At 46.3% G+C, this 23,585-nt stretch overlaps 1 protein-coding gene across 1 annotated transcript; it reads left to right on the forward strand.

The window, feature by feature from the left end:
* Positions 1-297: 297 nt before the first annotated feature.
* Positions 298-22,663, forward strand: gsg1l (gsg1-like). Its single transcript, XM_049004546.1, has 5 exons — positions 298-941; positions 8,210-8,257; positions 12,206-12,358; positions 16,886-16,997; positions 20,309-22,663. The coding sequence occupies exons 1-5, from the start codon at positions 653-655 to the stop codon at positions 20,613-20,615; spliced, it is 909 nt and encodes a 302-aa protein (XP_048860503.1). The 5' UTR covers positions 298-652; the 3' UTR covers positions 20,616-22,663.
* The last annotated feature ends 922 nt before the right edge of the window (positions 22,664-23,585 follow it).

Here is a 23,585-nt window from a genome sequence, read left to right on the forward strand (position 1 = left end):
CCAAGACGCGTGTGCTGAAATGCACTGTGTCTATTTGTTTATTTGCAAAGTTAACAGGTGTTATAAATGCTCCAGAAATTATTAATTATCACAAGCGACCGTGAACCGATGCGAGTGCTCAGTCTAAGTGCTGGTGTGTGTGTGTGTGTGTGTGTGTGTGTGTGTGTGTGTGTGTGTGTGTGTGTGTGTGTGTGTGTGTGTGTGTGCGTGCGTGTGTGTGTGTGTGTACGTGTCGCAGAGAGAAGGAGATGGGTAGGTAGAGAGTTAAAATAGAGAAGGATGGTGCGTCGTGAGGAGAGAGGGCGAGAGAGGGAGGGAGGGAGAGAGAGAGAGATCGGGGTCCGTAAAGCCTAGACAAAGATGCTGATACACACAGACACACACTGGGATGTGGGCTCAGAGCCGCTCTCTGTTATGAAGGGGAAGCCTCCCAACTAAGTGTGCGGAAGATGTTTATTCTAAGCATGGACGGTCGCGTCCCTTCCTTCGGGGAATCGATTGAACCCCGTCTTTACAGTGCCAACTTAATTTATTTGATCTCATTAGGGAGCATTTCCTTCGGCGTTTTCTCATTCTGAGGCGGTCCTGTATGCCTTCTGCTTTCGTGTTGATGAACTCGCTCGACTTTCTGAGACGACCCCTCTAATGGACAATGAAAACCACTCGCAAATGCAGAGCGCTGCTGTCGGTGAGTTTGAACCTGGTGGCTCTGCTCTTCTCCACCACAGCGTTTATCACGACTTACTGGTGTGAGGGCACCCAGAGGGTACCCAAGCCCAACTGCAGCAAGGAGCGGCGACACAACTGCATCGATTACGGGGGAAACCAGACGGACCAGAGCAAAGTTCATTACAGCTGGGAGACCGGAGATGACCGTTTCCTCTTCAGGCATTTCCACACGGGGATCTGGTACTCGTGCGAAGAAAACATGAATGGGGGAGGTAAGAGTAGTTTATGCACTTCGTAACCTGGAGCAAAACATGGTGTATCGCTTTCTGGAGTCTTATTAATATCTAAAGGACGTGCCGTAAGGCGACAGGCGTGTCGTTTACCGTAAGATCCTTCAAAGGTGATCTGAGCCTTCGGAGAATTAAATTATTACAGAAATGTGATGTTTGGGAAACTGAGCCTTTCCCCCCCGAATTAAGTTAATTTACCAATATATTGGTCTGGTACATCTATGCTGTATATAGGTTTCATGGACTTGAATCATGTGAGATTATATGGTTTTGATGTACTCCGGGTTCGGGGTAAACCAGCTGACTACAGGAAGGTAATTTGAATACTGATAATGTTCGGCCATTCAGTAATCTGAACAGATTTTAACTAATCTATGTAAGCAATAACTTACGTTTTAATGAACGCGTTTTGGGGGTATTTTGACACTAAACTGAGAACGCGCACTTTCATTGACAATTTCGGATGTTTCTACCAAGACTTCGTAGAGCTTTCGACTTAATTAATGGCAATTGATTCAAGACCGACTCGTGTAAATTAACTGAAATATTAATAGTCTCTATAATATTTCTAGTAAGTGGTTCCTCCCTTCGAGTTAAAAATGAAAGATAGGCCTGTAATAGTGCATATATTTTGTACAGTCATCGCTAATACGAATGTCAAGTAAATGCCTAGAAAGAACACACTATTTTGCGCCTGTAGGCCTACATTAATTACTTAATTGCCTTTAATCACATCGCAACATTAGTTTTTCTTGAGGCTTCTCGAAGTCAGCTGACAGTTTCAACTTCAATGTTAAAGACGTCCATCCATCCATACATCCATCATCTAACCGCGCTTATCCAGTACAGCTTTGATAACATCAAAATTAGAAACACTGATAATACGAATTGCTTGTTGGCGGGATGCGATTTGAAGATCCAAACAGAATTACATTTTCTTTTATGTTCTACTTTTTAATATATTACTTAATCGTTTAGCCTATATTTTATGAACCTGCATTTTGGTTCCACCAACCATAGGGCCTTTTCAAAAGCCTTGTTGGTTTTTGGAATTAATTGTGTGTGTGGTTCTGTTTAGTCACTGGAGATGGGATAACCCTTAGCAGGTGCGATTATCCATTCTTATCGATCAGGCACTGAGTTAACACGTTTCCTTTTGCTTCCTTTATTGGCTCCCACTGGCTTAAAGCAGACAGTGATTGACAGCTCATGGAGATCCCACCCACCTCCAGCTCCTAAACCTCGTACGTAGTTTGACTGTCCTGTACACCAGTGTACCTGAGATTTGAGAGGGAGTAAAAAAAAATGGACCGTCCGGGGGTCCCCGAGGACTGCTTTGAGAAACACTGCTGTGCACTGTAACATCACTGACTTCTGAAGCACAATATTGTTTTTTTTTTTTTTAAATCCGCTTTATGCTTTTTTACGTGGCCGCGCATGTAGTTCAGCGGAATTTAACCTTCCCTGTTAATTGTTCGTACATATTTGATAAGTCGCAGGTGGTCCTTCGAAAATCAGATTGTTTCTTAATTAAACAGCACGGCCTAACTAATTCTCAAGTATTATTTACCATTTTTTTTGTGTCGCAAGTAGTCTTGACTGTTATTTTAAACCCTCCGTCTGTCGGCATTTGTCTTTAGCAACTCACTAGTAGGTAATACGGGGTTTGTCTCCGGCTCAGTTCTTATATGTAATTGTGTTATTCATAAGCACGTAAGAATTATGGAAATGTGACACCTTCAGCTCTAAGTTTCTTTTGCGTCCCTCGTGTTATGCCTGTACAGCTCTGAAGTCAGAAATTGTTTTGCGATTATTTCAGTGCTGCGGTGAATACTGTACAGTGCAAGTAGCCTATACCTTGTGTTTCAGTGTCACGTCAGGGTTCATATACCGTCATGGGTTTTTTTTTTTAGCTCAGTCCCTTGCAGTTTCAGATAAATTAATATTGTGTTTAATAAGTTCCACCACACACCGCTCTCCGCACTCGAGAGCAGAAAATACCGCCTGAAGGAAACCGGCTATGCAATTGAAAGTGGCTCAGATAGTGGGATTTAAAGTGTCCCAGTCACTTTGAAGCCTCATGCGTCATTTTGGAGTGAAGAAGCAGAAATTAAATCTGTGGAATGACGGACAGTATCACAACTGCAATGCAGTCAAAAGGGTCATTTGTTCTATCCAAAGGAAGGTGGGGGGGGGGCTCACTTTGGGGGATGTTGACGGTTCAAAAGAAATGACATTAATCAACAATGTTCACGTGAAATCATCTGTTAACAGTAATCTGTTATACAGATTTAAAATGTTGGCATTTGTGTTAGTTGTAGGCTAAATGTAACACGAATAATAACCTGAAAACTACTCTGACTCCTATCTTACGTGTCTCTCCTGTTTTCAACTTTCCGATTGAAACTCCTGAAGGGTATTAGTTCAAAACCGCAGGGGGTGATGACGTCCAGCTAAAAATAACAGTCCTAATGCCCTACCCTCACCTCCACTCCTGTCTCGTCTGTAGTTTTTACGTGGCTGAATTCATGTATCAAGCAGCAAGCCCTTCAGCGCGTGATCTCTTGTCTATCTGCCTTTATCGTCACGGGCATCTCACCAACATAACTTTACATTTTTCGGTACGTAAAATCACAACATCACCTGTATGAATCCCAAGAACTAGCTGTGCCTTAGGTTGCAATACCCGTATAGCCAGGCCTAAGGAAGCATTACCAAGTCGTCTTGTGGGATGAGATTTATACAACTAAGATTGAAATGTCACATCACCCGTGCTCTCAAGTAATAAACGAGCGTCATTTAGCGCAAAATGTCTGTTTAACATAGAGTCTTGTTGGTTATGTGCAAATCGGAGCTCCACGACACGCGCCAGCGATGAATTTAATTATTCAGGGAGAAGAGCAGGAGATAACACCCAAATCACCATCGTATACACTCTTAGAAACCAGAGTACCGATTTGTACCTTTGCTTGTCACTGGGTCTGTGTCTTCATGGGCAAATGTACCTTTTAAGATGCAGAAACGGACTCTCAGGGACATTTTTTGTACCATTAGGGGTACATTAATGTTGTTGGTACCTTTTCGGTTCATTTCTGTACCTTAAAATACACTGAAAGGTATAGGTACATACAGCTAAGGGTACAGTTGGCAGACCCTTGAGGGTACAGCCCCAGTAAGAAGAAAAGATACAAATTGGTACTCTTTCTTTCTGAGAGTGCAGTATCCTGGAAAGTCCAGATTGTAAACACATCTATAGTGTGTCTTGTACATATTGTATACAGTTGTAGCGCAGTGCTGGTACACAGGAGTCGGGTGAAAGGCAGAGCTGGTCGCACCGTGGTGCAAAGGCTTTCAGAGAATGTGCAGGAAGAGCAGAGGCTGCAGATTAGGCCCATAAAGCTGCAGGGCTCTGCTATATCTCTGTAAGATTCCAACATGAGAGCATTCTACTTAGCTGTTAGCGCCCTCAGAGCAGCATCATATTTTTGCCATTTTATTAGACACTTTTATTAAAACGTTTTCAGACACTGTCGCAAATCACTGCTTGAACATTAAGGCGTTTTAAGAGGTTCTGAATTGTGACTGTCAAGAAACGCAGGTGATTTTGTGCTGGAATTCACTTGCTGCAGTTTGTTGAGTCCAGATTGTTTGGTTTACGTGTTGCACTTACCTAATTATCTTCTAAGGCCTATATTACAAAGCTGGATTTCTTGCTTAGCCAGATAACTTGCCGGATTTAAGGTAGTTGGGACTAAATGTAAGTGAATGAATATACAGTTCTTAAACCGGAGTATCTTAAATCTGACAAGTAATCTGGCTAAGCAAGAAATCTGGCTTAATGGCACGGGCCCAGAGTACCTTGTATGTTGCATTTACCATTGTTTGCACTTTGTTTATGTTGGAACCAAATGCACCAAAACGAATTTTCCGTGGATAGCAATGTTCCTAGAGTAAAATCCTCTCTGAATCGAAAGTGGTTTTGTTTCATGTGGTTTATTTTTATCTTTCATTCAACAGTTTGGCTGAATTATATCCAGTAGGAGAAGTGGTGTAACTGGGTACCGTCTTACTGTATCCAGCAGGAGAAGTGGTGTAACTGCGTACCGTCTTACTGTATCCAGCAGGAGAAGTGGTGTAACTGGGTACCGTCTTACTGTATCCAGCAGGAGAAGTGGTGTAACTGCGTACCGTCTTACTGTATCCAGCAGGAGAAGTGGTGTAACTGCGTACCGTCTTACTCTATCCAGCAGGAGAAGTGGTGTAACTGCGTACCGTCTTACTGTATCCAGCAGGAGCAGTGGTGTAACTGCGTACCGTCTTACTGTATCCAGCAGGAGAAGTGGTGTAACTGCGTACCGTCTTACTCTATCCAGCAGGAGAAGTGGTGTAACTGCATACCGTCTTACTCTACCCAGCAGGAGAAGTGGTGTAACTGCGTACCGTCTTACTGTATCCAGCAGGAGCAGTGGTGTAACTGTGTACCGTCTTACTCTATCCAGCAGGAGAAGTGGTGTAACTGCGTACCGTCTTACTGTATCCAGCAGGAGCAGTGGTGTAACTGTGTACCGTCTTACTCTATCCAGCAGGAGAAGTGGTGTAACTGCGTACCGTCTTACTGTATCCAGCAGGAGCAGTGGTGTAACTGTGTACCGTCTTACTCTATCCAGCAGGAGAAGTGGTGTAACTGCGTACCGTCTTACTGTATCCAGCAGGAGCAGTGGTGTAACTGTGTACCGTCTTACTCTATCCAGCAGGAGAAGTGGTGTAACTGCGTACCGTCTTACTGTATCCAGCAGGAGCAGTGGTGTAACTGTGTACCGTCTTACTCTATCCAGCAGGAGAAGTGGTGTAACTGCGTACCGTCTTACTGTATCCAGCAGGAGCAGTGGTGTAACTGTGTACCGTCTTATGTATACATCTGCAAACTCCTTATTAACACGTGTGTGTTGCCATCTGAGGTGGTTTACAGTAGGGAGGGTTATATGTAGCACAAGGCTGTAACACAAATATGAGTGAAGACAAACCAGGCAGCTGAGCTCTCGATTTTGATTTTATCGTGTTGTGCCTTCCTCGTGTGATTTGAAGAAGCTATGGGTTGTTTTTTCACACTAGAATCTAACTTAATAACTTCATAATTTTTATTTCATAGTCATGGTGCTTTTCTCTGTTTCTCATTTAATGCATGTATTCATGAAGAATCGCTACTGCATCTTTGATTTAATTGCTGCTGCTTAACTAAGTCTAGAACGGAATGGACATTTAATTTAAAAATTCATTGCTTCCAGTTTTATTAGAACAGGAAGAATGTTCCGGAAAGGGCAAGCCCGTTTGCCTTCGCATCCGCATGAGTAAGAAATGTTGAATTTAAGGATGGGGGACTAGCAATTAAATATCCCTGTGCCACATTAATGCCAGATTCATCAGTTCCTCAGTACTTTGTTTTAACTTGTAAAAGGACGTTCTTCATCTGTGAGTCAGCAAATCAAAAGTCTGAATGGAAAAAGGTAGCCATCGAAAGAGGAAGTCACAAGGAGTCGTGGTCTCTAGTTTTAGATAAATAAAGTTTGTGGTAGGATATGCAGGATATACAGGAAACGTCAGGAAGTTTCCTATAAGATATACAGGGAACGTCAGGAAGCTTCCTATAAGATATACAGGGAACGTCAGGAAGCTTCCTATAAGATATACAGGGAACATCAGGAAGCTTCCTATAAGATATACAGGGAACGTCAGGAAGCTTCCTATAAGATATACAGGGAACGTCAGGAAGCTTCCTATAAGATATACAGGGAACGTCAGGAAGCTTCCTATATACATTGGATATACAGGGAACACATGTGGGAGTGTGAAGGATGCTCTTCTACTAAGGAGAGTAGGAATCATACAGTTTTGCTGCTGCCTTCCCACTAAATGCTAAGAAAGAGCATAAAAAGGCAGAAACATTGAAGGTTTTATTTGATTGATAGTTGTAGCAGCATGGAAATTATTTGTTCATTATGAACCAGTTCTATATCCCAATGCTGAATTCTAGGATATTCAATTTTTCTATGTTTAAGGTATAAATACTGACTAAATCACAGTTTTTAAATCAGCTTTGACCCCAAGTTGGTGACTTTACTCCCGGTCTTATGATTCTCTTTCATTTTCACATTCAAAGCTAAGACGTTCCATCCAGAGCTTTTCCTAATTACATTTTATCGCTACGGATTATCTTCACATTGGCTCAGGCAGGAGCTGATCACTACTTTGCCCCTGTTTCATGAGATGGGATCGCCCTCTTTCTCCAAAATTCGGAGAACGAAGGTACACGAGACTGGCATCGAGGTGTCGGCCGTATTGGGTTACTTATTGCAATTCAAAGGCAAAGCCAGTAATCTGAGCTGAGATGAAAACATATTGATGTAAATTGAAATAAAGCGAGGTGACGCATGAGAATAAGCCGCGCCGCAGTCTGTTTACATTCCCTTCCTGCTAAGCGCCTTCTGTACACCCAGATCAGGCTCCTGGAAAACATCCAGCATCGTTCCTCGTGCCTTTACAGTATCTCATAGAGGACGACACCATTTGTGCATGTTTAAGTCACCGGTGTCAAATACCGCCTTGCTGATAACTCTACTATCATCTGTGTGGCTCATTCTTTGTAAGCAGCAGGGGTGGAAAGTTTTTACAGTCTTGCTTGGGACCGTGGGAACTTTCTCCTGAGATGTATTGTCTTGTGACGGTTTGTGTTTGGGGCCCGGCCGGCTCTTATGAATCGAGTTCTCCTCTCCTGAATTTTGTCTGTTTTCCACGGCAGCGACACCTTAGTGCAAGCGTCAGACTAACCACCTCTTCTTGGTTACCCCAGAGCAGTTAGGGGTTAACAGCACCCATTAACCAGGCTGCTCTCCCTCCATATCTCTGAAGGTGTAAAACTACATGTAGAATTGGGTCTTGAGAGCAGGGTGTTGTGCAGCTGAGTGAGTTAGAATGTTGTACCAGTGACTGGAAAGTCCTGGGTTCCAATCTCGTCATCACGGGACAGGTTTCACTGTTAGCCCCAGAAAAAGGCCCTTAACCTCGAATTGCTTACTCAGTTGTATGTCGAATAAAAACAAATGCTGCATAATTAAACGTAAGAATGTACAGAGGATTTCCTGCTTTTGATCCGGCCGGGGTGTTTGCGAATCTCCTTCAGGAGTTTGGAGGCTTCGTGCCCCTGCTTCTCTGCCTGTTTGCCTTCATGCTGTGCTCGCCTTGTGTCTTCTCAGGTGAGAAATGCAGAAGCTTCATCGATCTGGCCCCAGCGTCGGAGAGAGGTGAGCGATGGCCGTCATTAAGCCCCTCAGCGTGTCTGGCATCAGGTCCCGGGACCCGTCCGATGACATATCTGTCACCCTTGTCTGTGTGTGTCTGCGTCCAGCAGCACCGTAGGGGACGCGGCACCTGAGTTGGATGCTATGGATGTTTTGTCTTTCGCTGACCCGAAAAACCTAAATTAATGCTGAGTTGAGTGCAGGAATCCATAAGGGTCCTGTTTACATATGCACACAGTCACTGTGTTTTCAATCCATCAAAATCTCGGAACTGCACCCAGTTTAGGATTTTAAACCTATGTTTAACGATCACATTAAATGAAAGTCGAGGTAGAATATACAATCATCTACTACTGCTACTGAACATGTTGAGGAACTATGAGTAATCATTCCTCCCCGATACAATATACACAAAGTCCTCCATAAACATTCACTGGCACTGTAAATCACCCTGGCATGGCTGCCTGCACCTTCATTTAAGGGGCACCTTGCATGTGAGTGTTCACCTCTTTTGTGTACTTCTACAGTCATCTACTGGCACACTTTTTGGAGGGGGATTTGTTTCCCCGCAGAGCCCCCCGTTCAGCCAGGAGTCAGGAGGGAGGTGTGACAGGGGGTATCACTGCGGAGAAGGTGCCTAGTGGCCACTGGAGCATGTGTAGAGAGCCGTGCAGGAGTCGAGTCACGTCCTTATATTCACATTTAGATCTGCTGATTTGGCAGCTGTCAAGGAGCCAACTTAGGTACTGCTAAGTGCTGCTGGGCTGAGCTTCCAAAGAGTGACCAGGTAATAAGTGCGAGATAATGACGACGACAACAACAATCATCATCATCATAAGGGCGCACCTATATGAAGATGTGAAACGCCGACATTCCAGTTCCGGAATGTTCCGGAGCCCTCTGTCCATCATCCTCCCTGCCACTACTCTGAACACGAGAGTATCTCCTCCCACTCTTGCATTCCCTGCACGCAGCCGGCCGTCTCATTCCGTAAGAGATGCATTAGAACCGCCGGGAAACTCGCAGGACTCCCTCATTTGAATAAGGGTGATATTTCAATGAAGTAGCTAGACTTAATAGCCATTAGGCATCTTTCTCTGACTCCGTATCGAACTGATGCATTAGGCCAACGTCCATCTGTGCCAGACCTCCATGTACCTGTCTCGACCTGTCAGGCTAACCTTGCTTTTTAAATAGTAACCAATAATTAGCACGGAACAGATTAAGCAAGATGATACTGTAAAAGACCCGCATGGGACACTGTAATAAAACAAGCGCAGTGCTACCCGATCTGCCTTTTTTCACTATGGGATGCAGAAGCATCAGTCCCTCCATCAAAGGCATTTGGCCAAACGAATGCAGTGCTAAGAATGCACTGGATGTTGGGGTTCCTGGTGTAAGGAGCTGCATGGGGGGGGGGCCATACCTGCACGGTCTGTCTGTGATGGGAAACGGATGGCAGTCCTGCCGGATCCCGTCACTCTCAGTTTATTTTGATTGCTTTTCTGTTGATGATAATTGATTGTGGTGGAAATGTTCCAAAATCCGCCTGACGTGAGATGGACCCATACCAAGCCAGAGCTCTGAATCAGCACTTTGCACTTATTCCTGTGTCCGTCTTGGCGATACGGAGACTTTTAAACAGGAGTCCCTCACTGGCCTGTGTCCTCTGGCAGGTGAGCTCTCCCGGCTGATCTGTGTATTACTGAAAATGGGAGTTTTATTCGTCCGGTTTTGGGGACACCTCTCAACAAATGTCTCCAGCGAGGCACTTTTTTGACAATTTAATGTGAACGTTTTTACACACAATTTGATGCGTAATGTTGGCGTTTATCTCAGCCTGTCAGGTCTCCTGCCTGAGGTGATGGTGGATTTAAAGTGTTGCTGAATATTAAACACATACCTCAGAACCACAGCAAATTAATGTGCAGTGTTTTTACGATCATCTGTTTAATAAACGAATGAAACATTAATGGCTAGAAATGAAATTATTGAGATGGTAAAACTATTTAATTGGACATATAGTTAAAGGGTTTAATGCTTATTACCTGTGATAATTTAAAGTCAGCTTTGAAATCCAAGTTCTAAAACCGGTCCTGTCGCAAGCGAAGCTCTGGCCTGATTTAATGTTTCATCAAAGGTTGTTCTGGAGAAATAGACACGGTGTTATTCCGAAGAGAGAGAACCAGCTTCACCGTGAATCACACTGACAACGAAACTGCCAATATTTACCAAATTAACTTAAGAATTACAGCAGGAGGGGTGTGATTTATATGACCGGACCCTGATTTCTGGCTATGCTGTCTTGGGTGGGGGCCAGAGGGGAATCAAGGTGCAAAAACAAGTGCAGAACTTCAGTCAGATTTATTAGCATGGGAAATGTTCAGTGCTGAAGAGGAGAGGTTTACTAAGCACTGCACCTTTTCATTTACTACTCACACGGTATACACACAGTCTACACACACATACGCATACACATGTGGTGTACACACAGTCTACACACACAGACACACACACATGTGGTGTATACACACACACAGTGTACACAAACACACAATATACACACATATACGCACAAGCAATGTAATGTACACGCGCACGAAATAGTGTATAGACAGCCGTACACACGAACATATAAAACAATAGACAAAAGCACACAAATATATACAATCACACACAAACACACAGTATACACACACAAGCACATGCAATACACCAACACACATGCAGTGTACACACATACGCACTGAGACCCACATGCAGTGTACACACATACGCACACAGACACACATGCAGTGTACACACATACGCACTGAGACACACATGCAGTGTACACACATACGCACACAGACACACATGCAGTGTCCACACATACGCACACAGACACACATGCAGTGTCCACACATACGCACTGAGACACACATGCAGTGTCCACACATACGCACTGAGACACACATGCAGTGTCCACACTCAGACACACACATAGTTGCCTGATGAAAGCGAATTTTCCATAATAATGTTTTTTGTTTTATTACATATTTTTCTTTTGTGTTCATTTTTACACCCTATTTAGAGGTTTGTGATTGTTGTAAAGAATTTACACAAGTTGTGTTTTATACTATTTGTCATTTAATGTAATTTAATTCTGAAATTATGTTGCGTTTTTTTTGTCCTCATAAAAAAAAAAAAAAAGATCCATCCATCCATCCATCCATCCTTTCTAGGGTTGTGGGGGCTGTCAGCCATGACAGCATGAAAAAGGGTTACGCCCTGGACAGGAGGCCAGTCCATCACAGGGCACAGACGCACACTGACACCCAGCCAACACTCAGAGATTTCGGCCATAAATACGGGAAATTACACATAGCCTTAGAGTGCCATGGGATGGGGCTCAGTGGCCAGGATTTAAAGGAGTAGCAGTCAGCTTTGCTGGATGGACCTGGGCTGCCGCTGTCGGCGCTCCTGATTGGCCCGGCAGTTATAAATGACAAGTAGCTGTCCGTGTTTCTGACGGGCCGAGACGTTATGAAAGAGAAGCAGCTGTCAGCCAGCTAGCGCGGCGTAAATCTGCCGGCGCTGTCCGCGGCGCTGACGGGTGCGAGGGCGGAGGAGCAGCCCGTGGGCCTTACCGAGCAGACGGGGTTAGAGGAAGGCCAGGGCAGCTCATCGCACGACTAAATCTCCTGCTGCTGAGATGCCTCGTGTGGTGGATAATTTACCTCCTGGCCGGCACAGCTGTGGTGCAGACCGACGTAATGTGCAGCATCAATTTCCCATCCCGCCATCCCTCTGTGTGTCACCTTTCCTGATTGAGTGGCTCCTTAGCCTGATACATACTGTCAGACCACGTCTGCGATCCAGGTCCCCGTTGTTTTTGCCCTCATGTCAGATGTTGTGAGATGTTCCACTACGGTGTCGCGCTTCAGCAAGGACGCACTCTCCCCGCCGCAGGTGTCCTCTGGTTGTCCGTGGTGTCCGAGGTGCTCTACATCATGCTCCTCGTCGTCGGATTCAGCCTCATGTGCTTGGAGCTCTTCCACTCGAGCAGCGTGATCGATGGACTCAAGCTGAACGCCTTTGCTGCCGTCTTCACCGTGCTCTCCGGTAGGTACTCCCACCCCCTCCCACACATGCTCACACATCCATCTGTGTTCACACAGCCACCCCCTTTGCTCCTCCGGGTCGCATCATTAATTTTTTTTTGTTTGCGTAAAACGACCCCGAGCGCATGGAAGCGGATCTACATCGTGTCCTCGCAGATCAGGATCCTTAAGCCACCAGACTCTTAAGGATCCAAATCAGAATCCAAATCTGAATCAGAATCCAAATCAGAATAAGAGTCCTTTTATTTCTCGATAGAAAAGTACAAGGAATTTGTTTTGGTGCAGGTTGTGGCATAAACATACAGTTGAGACAAAAAGCGCAAAAAACAATCAACAGAATAAAAACATTGAAATAAAGATATGCAAGAAACAATAGATAACAGGTAGACATATAAGTGAAGGTGAACCAGCTAGATGTCAGGTACAAGCAGCTCGCGTATGTGCATGCGCTGAGAACAGGCTAACGATGAGCAAAGGCGAAAATGCCAACCATCCGGTAAGTTGGCAAGTGCCGCAGAAGGTTTCCAACTCTCTAAGGGCGGAAATAGCCGGAGAGGAAGTGAATGAACACAAAATGCAGGTTATTCAGTGCAGGGCCTCCGTAATAATCACATAAATCACATACGATGAGCCGCAGCGTGCCAGAGCTCACCTGTAGCGCACGTGTCACCGCTCACCCCGAAATGACCATGCTGGTACTGCTGCTCAGTGCTCTTACTAACCCAAAATCTGACCATTTGTGAGATGCAGCTGTTTGCACACCAGGACAGCTGCTGCATTTCAGCGGCAATTATGTGCTTTTCCTACTGGCTTATGGCACTGCTCTTCCAACAATTAATGTCATTTAATTCCAGTGCGGGCCGGCATGGTGGTGCAGTGGTTAGCACTGTTGCCTCACACCTCTGGCACCCGGGTTTGAGTCTCCGCCTAGGTCACATGTGTGTGGAGTTTGCATGCTCTCCCCATGTCGTCGTGGGGTTTCCTCCGGATACTCCGGTTTCCACCCACAGTCCAAAAACATGCTGAGGCTAATTGGACTTGCTAAATTGCCCGTAGGTGTGCATGCGTGAGTGAATGGTGTGTGAGTGTGCCCTGCGATGGGCTGGCCCCCCATCCTGGGCTGTTCCCTGCCTCGTGCCCATTGCTTCCGGGATAGGCTCCGGACCCCCCCACGACCCAGCAGGATAAGCGGTTTGGAAAATGGATGGATGGATGGATGGATAACCGAAAATCTGACCATTTGTAAGATGCGCCTGTTTGCACACCAGGACAGCTGCTGTATTTCAGCGGCAATTATGTGCTTTTCCTACTGGCTTATGGCACTGGATAATTCCAGGATAATTCCAGGGCTGTGCTGGCATTCCAGTCAAAAGATCAGACCCCCCCCCACACACACGCGCAGTGGACAAAGGGAAGAAGCCAAAACTGGGGCAGTGACAATATCTATGGTGTAACTTAACGCCGATTTCCCTCTACGTTGGCGCCAATTTTGGCGTTTCAGGCACGAGTCTGACATTCATCGAGAATTTGTTCATTCATTTGCAGTGATAATACGCGAGTCCAATTCACACCATCATGGATTCCAAAAGCTAATTTCAAAGAATAATACAAGTACATGATATCCGGTCCGGTTATGTGGAGGGATATTACAGGAAAAGTCTAGGAAATTGAAAAGTACAAAGAGTCACTTAGGAAAGTCATGTGTCTCGAAATGACATCGGATAAAATGTAGCAGAGCTCTCAGTCTGCCTGAGAGATGTTCCTCATGCTAATGAGTGTGGGAGGCAGTGAAGTAGCTAATGGCGTGGGCTCATAACCTGGAGGTTGTGGGTTCGTGTTCCAGCAGGAACTTTGATGTTGTCTGTTTGAAAAATGGCACCAGCAGTGCTTCACTGGAGCAGCTACCTGCAGGAACTCTGAGTTTCTGCGGGTAAAAATATACTGTGAGATAGTCGACTGTGTCTTCGGAAGGGTATGTTTTTTTTTTTTTCTTTCCTAAACTGACAGTGTGTCTTGGGAGAGCCAGGGCTAATGAACAGAGTTACTGCAGCAGGCTACGGAATCTCCAGCCCCTGCATCTCTGCCTCCCTTGTGAGTCTTGCTTTTCAAGGCACATAAGAAGAGCCGTGGCGGTTTTATGCCAGTCTACGCGCCAGTGCTTTTACGTCACGAGCGAGCCGTTATTGGTCACCTGCGGGAAGTGCGGGGTTTACGGTACACACACACACACACACACACATGCACGCACGCGTGGGGGGGCCATTTGCCTGGGTCATGGTGACTTCAGTACAGATCAGCTTAATTTCAGCCTTTCATAACAGCTGTGGGAAAACTGCATACATATGGCATTAAACATTAAAATATAATATCGGACATAGAGGCAGTGCTGAGAAACTGGTTCTCTTTATTCAGCAGGCTGCTGTCCTGCGTTTACAAGTGGTCCCCTCACCTCACGTTGCCTGATTGCCCCTCTGCCCCAGATTAGCTTGGCCTCCTTTAGGCTTCACACTGGCTGATTGCCCCTCTCCACGAAATTAGCCCGGCTACCCTCAGATTTGCGCAGTAATTCAGACCAATGGAGCTTTCCTAGAAAACAGATTTGCCACATGTGAAGCCTCAGAATTCAGCGCTCGACAGGTGGCCGAAGGCACCTTCTCAGAGGTGAACTACCTCGCATCAGTAGCCGTTAAGCATGATGTAGGAAACCTAGGGTCCAGATTTTGTAAGATGGTGATGTAACCCAAACCCGAAATGAAAAAGTCAAGGTCACGGAGACCTAGGGCCTGCCCGTTAAATTAAATCAGCCTTAAAGTATTTTTTAAATTAGTAAAAGCTTTTCATGACGATAACACAAAGTGACTCCATGCAGATGGTTAATGGTATGAATTGGCCGGTTTGATCCGGTTTGTTCAGGTAGCTGACCACATGCACAGGGAATCAGAATAAGAGGTTTAAACATCACGCACTGCCAGTACGGGTCTGCAGTGTTTCTCAATACGCATACTTGACCATACTTGGTTCCCGTGCAAACGTTTTACATCCCATTCCATTGCCGAACACCATTCGCAATACTCAAAACACAAGCACACAAGGACAGTAAATATCTGCGGACGTTGGTCTTGCTCTGCCCCAAATAACCAACGATACATTGGTTGCATCCTCGCCGAACGAGACAGATCCCATGATCCACTGCGGCCCAAGTTCGTTCTTAGCAAGGCAAGTTAGCAGGACCAGTCTTGCGAAGACACAGAGGTATGGCCTTCGCGTTTTTGGTATTGAGAAACGCCTTGCATTTCGCTCTCGCCATGGGGACAACGCTCGCGCACTCCAGCGCGTCATCTGTTGCACCGCCGAGCCGGTCAGGTGGCCGGTGCAGGCTGTCACGTCGGCCGGCCAGCGCTGCGGGCCTACTGTGCCGTCAGCGGGCGCTTTGCTGCTCTGCCTCGACTTTGAAAGAAATGGCGTGGACGGCCGGAGGGGCAGCAGGAGGCGAGGCGGGAGCGTGCCCGAACGACGCGGCTAATAAAAAGCCCTTTTTATACAGCAGTAAGTGAAGATTTCCCCTCAGGATGGGATGTATTGTCAGAAATTAATTAAACTCGAGATAAAGAAACAGCAACATGTTTCCGGCATTCCTCCGCCTCACATTAATAGCCCCAGCATTCGTGACACCCCGAGACCGAAAGATAGTCCCTCAGATCCACGCAGGGCAGATTTACAGTTATGGGGTTTTAGAGTTAGTGCTGAATTATTACTGTTATATGAGAGGTATTATGCGGGTCCGAGGGTTATCCTTCTGATGTACGATGCAATTATAACGTACGAAGACGAGCTTCTACTGGAGCTTCTCCTGGCATTAAAGCAGAACATGCCCGTGTCGGGCTTTTTTGTTTTAACGAGCAATATAAATCAACAGTATTAGGTTACAGAACTAAATTAAATTTGCAATATGTGGAACAAAGTACACGGCACGGTAATTGGCCATACACAACAGGCTGGACTTAAATACGCGAGGAGCCTCTGTGTCTGTGCTATGGGGACATTACCGTGGTACTTTTTGGGGTAATGGCGCTGTTTCCGGCCGGAATGCCTGGAGGCTGTTTGTGGCATGTGGCTGGAAGAGGCTTCTCCCTCACATATCTGTCACTGGATTTGGAGACCACTGTAATATGTCTGGGCATAGTCACGCATGCTGTGTGTGAGTGTAAACATGCACTGAACAGCCATCACACTGTATAGCCCGTGCGCACATGTGCAATATTACCTATTTATCTATTTTTATCTCATCTGTTTATCGTGCAATATTTACCCACTTATCTTTTGCCATCTCTTGGCGTTATGCTTATTTATTTTTTATATAGAAATCGTGGTATTGTGAATTGTCTATTTTTGTCTCCTCGTGTGGTCGCACGCTGTGCAATCTATCAGAAGCAGTTTCCTCCAGGATAATAAATTTCCTTTTCTTATTTTCTTGCAGTGTTTGCAGTGCTGATGGGTGTCTAACCTGGTGTCGTGTGTCGTTTCTCAGGGCTGCTGGGAATGGTGGCGCACATGATGTACACGCAGGTCTTCCAGATCACCGTCAGCCTGGGTCCAGAGGACTGGAGACCTCACACCTGGGATTACGGCTGGTCTTTCTGGTCATTGCCGCCCTTTTGCCTGCATGCACCCCCACTTCCGCCCTGCACATGAGGCCAGGCCGCAACCCCACGCCGGAGTCACTCAGAATCCTTTTAGTCGCCCATGTACAGCACAAGCAATTTGTATTGGCGCAGATGGTGGCAGACTATCATCCATCCATCTTCTGTAACTGCTCGCCCTCTTCATGGTCGCCGGGGGTCCAGAGCCTGTCCTGGAAGCTATGAGCGCAAGGCAGGGAACAACCCAGGATGGGGCACCCAACCCATCACAGGGCTCACTCACACACCAGTCACTCACACATGGGCAGAGGTGGAAAGTTCAGGTCCAGAAAGTAAGAATCCAGACCATGATTTAGTTTCAACCAAGCAGTTGACCATAAAGAGTCAGAATTACAGAGTACTCTACTGGTTGGTTGAAACTAAATCATGGTCTGGATTTTTACTTTCTGGACCTGAAATTTCCCCCTCTGCCTATGAGCAATTTGGTAACTCTAGTTAATCTCCGCATATTTTTGGACTGTGGAGGGGGGGGGGAACGGAGTACCCAGAGGAAACCCCATAACAACACGGGGATAACGTGCAGACTGAACACACTGAGCCATGGCGGAGATTCACAGGTCCCAGAGGTGTGAGGCAACAGTGTTAACCACTGCACCACCGCGCTGCCCCCTGGTGGCATGAGTATGCAACTAAAGCCGTCAAGGCAAAAGCACACAAAACAATAAATTGAAGATAACATAGAAACAAAAAAGTAGAAAAATATGTCATTAGTAAATACAGTGCATCCGGTAAGTTCTCACAGCACATCACTTTTTCCACATTTGTTATGTTACAGCCTTATTCCAAAATGGATTATATTAAACTAAAATTTTCTCCTCAAAATTCTACACACAACACCCCCATAATGACAACGTGAAAAAGTTTACTTGAGATTTTTGCAAATTTATTAAAAACTGAGAAATCACATGTACAGAAGTATTCACGGCCTTTGCTCAATACTTTGTTGAAGCACCTTTGGCAGCAATTACAGCCTCGAGTCTTTCCGAGTATGATGCTCCAAGCTTGGCCACCTCTCCTTGGGCCGTTTCTCCCATTCCTCTATGCCGCACCTCTCAAGCTCCATCGGGTTGGATGGGGAGCGTCGGTGCTCAGCCATTTTCAGATCTCTCCAGAGATGTCCAATCGGATCCGAGTCTGAGCTCTGGCTGGGCCACACGAGGACATTCACAGAGTTCTCCTGAAGCCGCTCCTTTGATATCTTGGCTGTGTGCTTCGGGTCGTCGTCCTGCTGAAAGATGAACCGTCGCCCCAGTCTGAGGTCTGGCGAGCTCGGGAGCAGGTTTCCATCCAGGATGTCTCTGCACATTGCTGCTGTCATCTTTCCCTTTAATCCTGACTAGTCTCCGAGTTCCTGCCGCTGAAAAACATCCCCACAGCATGCTGCTGCCACCACCATGCTTCACTGTAGGGATGTATTGGCCCGGTGATGAGCGGTGCCTGGTTCCCTCCAAACGTGAAGCCTGCATTCACACCAAAGAGGTCAATCTCTGTCTCATCAGACCAGAGAATTTCGTTCCTCATGGTCTGAGGGTCCTTCAGGTGCCTTTGGGCAAACTCCTGGCAGGCTGCCGTGTGCCTTTTGCTAAGGAGTGACTTCCGTCTGGCCACTCTACCATACAGGCCTGATTGGTGGATTTCTGCAGAGATGGTTGTCCTTCTGGAAGGTTCTCCTCTCTCCACAGAGGACCTCTGCAGCTTGGGTTCTTGGTCACCTCCCTGACTAAGGCCCTTCTCCCCCGGTCGCTCTGATTGGCCGCCCAGCTCTAAGAAGAGTCCTGGTGGTCTTGAACATCTTCCGCTTATGGATGATGGAGGCCACTGTGCTCATTGGCATCTACAATGCTGCAGAAATTTTTCTGTAACCGTCTCCAGATTTGTGCCTCGAGATAATCCTGTCTCGGAGGTCTACAGACAATTCCTTTGACTTCATGCTTGGTCTGCGCTCTGAGATGCACTGTCAACAGTGGGACCTTATATAGACAGGTGTACCTTTCCAAATCATGTCCAATCACCCGAATGTAACGCAGGTGGACTCCAGTTAAGCTGCAGAAACATCTGAAGGATGACCAGCGGAAACAGGATGCACCTGAGCTCCATTTTGAGCTTCATGGCAAAGGCTGTGAATACTTATGTACATGTGATTTCTCAGTTATTTTTTATTTTGTAATTTTTTTTTTCACATTGTCATTATAGAGTGTTGTGTAGAATTTTGAGGAGAAAAATGAATTGAATCCATTTTGTAATAAGGCTGTAACATAACAAATGTGGAAAAAGTCGTGCCCTGTGAGAACTTTCCGGAAGCACTGTATGTGACCATATAAATAAGGATGAGGCAGTAAGGGTGAGATGTAGGGTGCGATCAGTTTTGGGTCCAAAGACACCAGCCCCAGACAGTCTGCTGGATTTAGGGCCAGATGGTAAAGTAAGTTAAACTAATTGCAGTGAAGGTTTTACTACCAGCTACTGGTTGTGACGTAACGGACGGCCTCAGCCGCTAAAGACCCTGGGTTTCCATAGATACCGCAAGAATAGCGGCCTGCATCGCCGCTAATAGATGTAATTTTTATCTATATATTATGTTCACATATTACATACTGAAGTCAGGCCTAATTGTCCAAGAGCTGTATTAGGGACATTATAGGCCATTTGGCTATTAAGGGTAAGACCGTTAAGCTGTATTAAATTATGTGAACTATTCTGCCTGTGATCAGATTACTTTTTTTTTTTACTCTCTGAAGTTGATGGTACTGAACCCACTCGAGGGACAGACGCAGCACAGGAACAAACCTAACCTGAAAGGTCCGCAGGACAGTGCGTAGGAGTGTTATATTGTTCACGGCACGTTACTGTCCCACAAAGGATCTTTAGGCTTCAGAGCCTACAGCAGAGCTTTTGGCTGGTTGGCATCTGTCACTCCACAGCGCCCCCTGCAGGCAGACGCCGTGGCCACCCAATGGGTCACTTTTAGTCACATGTCTCCATGCCACCCAATCCCTTTTCAGAACTGTGTGGACCAGCCTAGCATTTTAACGATGCAGTGTTTAAAGCACAGATGTCTTATCAACTGGTCCTCACTGGAGCTCGTGAGGCATCGGTTACTTTGATGCGAGGCAGTGAGGCAGTGAGGCAGACGCTACGAAAGTTACAGGCAGGGTGCCATGATGGTGATGTGTATCAGAGGCTGGCGTGGCACTGGCTGCCCCAGTGCCCCACTGACCCTGGGAATGATGCCCCGCCCTCTTCTCCTGCAGCCTGGCCTGGGGATCCTTCACCTGCTGCATGGCAGCCTCCGTCACCACGCTCAACTCCTACACGAAGACGGTCATCGAGTTCCGGCACAAGCGCAAGCTGTTCGAGCAGAGCCTCCACGAGGACCGGACTTTCCTGGAACAGGAGGCCTTCCATTACTTCCGGGACCGCCCAGTGCAGTCCGTGTCTGGATCTGTGGAAGTGTTCCCGGCCCACGGGGCCAGTCGGGCCAAGGCGGGACCCAGGCCCGGCACCGCCACGGCCGACCTGGGGGACGGCCCAGACTCGCTGGGGGAGGAGCAGTGCTGAGGGTTCTGGTCCATATCCCCACCCGATCCGGACCGTCAGAGGCCGTGGGGTGTGTGTGGGGGCAGGGTGGGTTCCTGGGATTCACAATCCCCCGTGTAGCCTATCAGAGAGAGACTCCTCTGGCCCTGTTCTGAAAAAATGACGGATTCCTTTTCCTTGTTGTTCGTCTGATTGAGTAAGAGCATCATAAGAGAAACCATCATCGCTCAAAGCCTCTCTCCCGGCCCTGTGGCTGAGACCTTCCGTACGGCCGTGTCGCGTCATATAGGTGAGCTCCCTCTGGCCCTGGAATCAGATATGACAGCAGGACATGTGATCACTTTATATTTCTGATAAACTATCACTGCCACACAGCCGTATGAAGATATCTCTGTATGTCTCTGAGCTCCTGCAAGTCGCAGCTAAAATCTACCAGAATCTCAAATACAGACCCTGTGTTATATTCATATATGATTAAAGGGCTCAAAGTGGAAATAATAAACTCTGATTAAAATGGAAATATTAAACTCTGATTAACGGGAGAATATTAAACTCTGCGTGCAACTTTTGGAGAATTCGGTTAAATAACTGATGGCATCCTGAGGCTCTTCTGTAACGCAATCAGCCTGGCCTCCTCCATGCCAAGGAGAACCATTTTTTAAACAAAATTCAATAAGGCACGTTTGTTTGAAGAAACGCCTGTGTTCAAAACAAACGACACCGGTAGGCTTATGCTCATGCTCTGTACATTAAACCAAACATTTTTCTGGTTTGATCAGGCCACAGAAAAATGGCGTTCATCGGATAATAACGGCAAAATTTATGTTTCCATATAACAAGGTGTCGCATTTCGCGGTGTTGTTTTTTGATAGGTAGACATTATTGCTCGGTGTTGTCAGTTAAATTCTTAGCTAATGAGATTCAGTTGTTCAGAGTTTTTTTGTTTGTTTGTTTGTTTGCTGTTATTGCGCATAAAATATTCTGATGTAAATAATCCTGGGGTGTTCTTTGAGTTTAAATGTATGAGCTTATGCATTTACCATCGTCTCCCACCTCTGCATATTTTTTTTTCTTTTTTTCTTTACATAACTATAATTTAACAGCTCCTGTTAACCTCTAAATACTGAGACGTTATGGAAACGCAAAGGCACTCAGTGATCTCCCTCCTGTGGGAGCACAATTTTTCAGACGTACGTCACCCGCAACAAAGTGTTCAAAGACGTCGCTCTCACGCCATGGTCATATGACCTGGTTCTATTCCACCAATTCCGGCTGACGTTTAAATGGGGGGGGTCCTCTTGTTTGTTTCCGCAGCTCTGATTTGCACACACCCAGACACTTTTAAACTAAATTCTGCAGAAGACTTGATCACAGCCGCTAGCGGAAGCTGCCAGAACGTCTCCCAGACGGTGGGGCGGCTCTGTACAGATGTCATCCCCTCCTTACGATTAAGCTAATGTGACACAACTCTGTCTACCGCTTCCTTCTGTCCTGCTCAGGCTCAGAGCTTCAGTAATCTGCGTTATTTTATATCTCTGAGGTGCTTCACTGCAGCCCAGAAAAAAGAAATGCATACATATATATACATATTGAAATGGCACTCTGTATTATATATCTATGAATTCAGAGAATTGCATCCATGCACCATGCACCATGCACGTGTGTTTTTCCCGCAGCCTCACTCTGTGCCTATTTATAAGGATCTTATTATCAGTCCTCGGTTGTTTGTTTGTTTGCGGGCCTTAGGATCGCCGCTTAGCTTCGCGCTAATCGCGTTAGCGGATCACGTTGGCAGCCTGTGACCGAGCTCCGTGCGTCCCGCACCCTGAACACGCTGTAGCAGCCCGAGTGATGGAGCAGCCCTCCGGCTCCATCTCCCCGGCAGATATCTGAGCGTGCCGGACCTCCTCCCTCGGTCCAGCTGCAATATGTATCTCTAAAGGCTGCCTCTGTGTTACTCAAACTGCCACAACATCTCCCACAAGCACAGCACTGGTTTCACCAATAGATTCCTTGTTAATTATATTGTAAATTGAAAATAGAAAATAAAGACTGTGATTAAATTAAAATGAGTTGTTCAGATTCATTATTTAGCGTGATTTGGGCTTCAATGATACAATCCCTTTGTTCCAAAAACAAATCCGTATGATCTCGAGTCCCGAGCGACATTTGTGATTCTACTGGGCGAATTTACCGACGGCGCTAAAGCTGTCCATCGCAGTGCCCGCAGTTCGGCATGATCGTGAAGACAAGCTGAGGCACCTCAATTAAAGACTAACCAGCGGACGCTAATTCTGTCTAAGCGCTGCGGTGGGGACGCAGAGTCGCTGAAGGTCATGTGTTCTGTGCTTCACGCGACCTGCGGAAGAGAAGATCGGCAAGAAGTCGTCAAGATGGGATGCAGTTAAACAAGCAAAATAATCCATATACATATATGTCCAAAAACACGGTGTAGAAGATCCAAGGAATGGAATCATTAGCCACGACGAAGCTTTGTAGGCCAGTCAAAAAACATACATGCAAACCGTACCTGTATAAATGATTTAATCATATCTGCTCAGGACAGGGAGGTCGAGGCTTATTCGGCAAAGGACTGGTGCTAGAATCCATAACTGTCTCCGGGACAATGTGCAGACGCAACATATTGCACCGGCTTGCACAGGACGCCGGTCTGTGGCCAAATGCACAGCCCAGGTGGATAATGGGAATGTCAGGCTGATTCATACCCCCTATTCTTACCTGTGACTCCATTATGGCGCTGCGCTCCGCCCTGGATGTCCCCGGAGTGGGTATTTATGCGCCAAAAAAAGCCGGAGATATAATTTGAGGCGCAGTTCGTATGAGGCGGCCCACAGGAGGGCTCTCCCCGGTTAAATCTCGTTTCACCGCGTGCGGAATGACGTTTACGGTCCATTGTGTCACGCTGTTTACCAACCACCAGCACCCTTTGCTTCTCTATAAATGTACCGGCCAGCCTGTTGTTTGAGGTGG

Source organism: Brienomyrus brachyistius, unplaced genomic scaffold (assembly GCF_023856365.1).
Source record: "Brienomyrus brachyistius isolate T26 unplaced genomic scaffold, BBRACH_0.4 scaffold110, whole genome shotgun sequence".
Lineage (NCBI taxonomy): Eukaryota > Metazoa > Chordata > Actinopteri > Osteoglossiformes > Mormyridae > Brienomyrus > Brienomyrus brachyistius.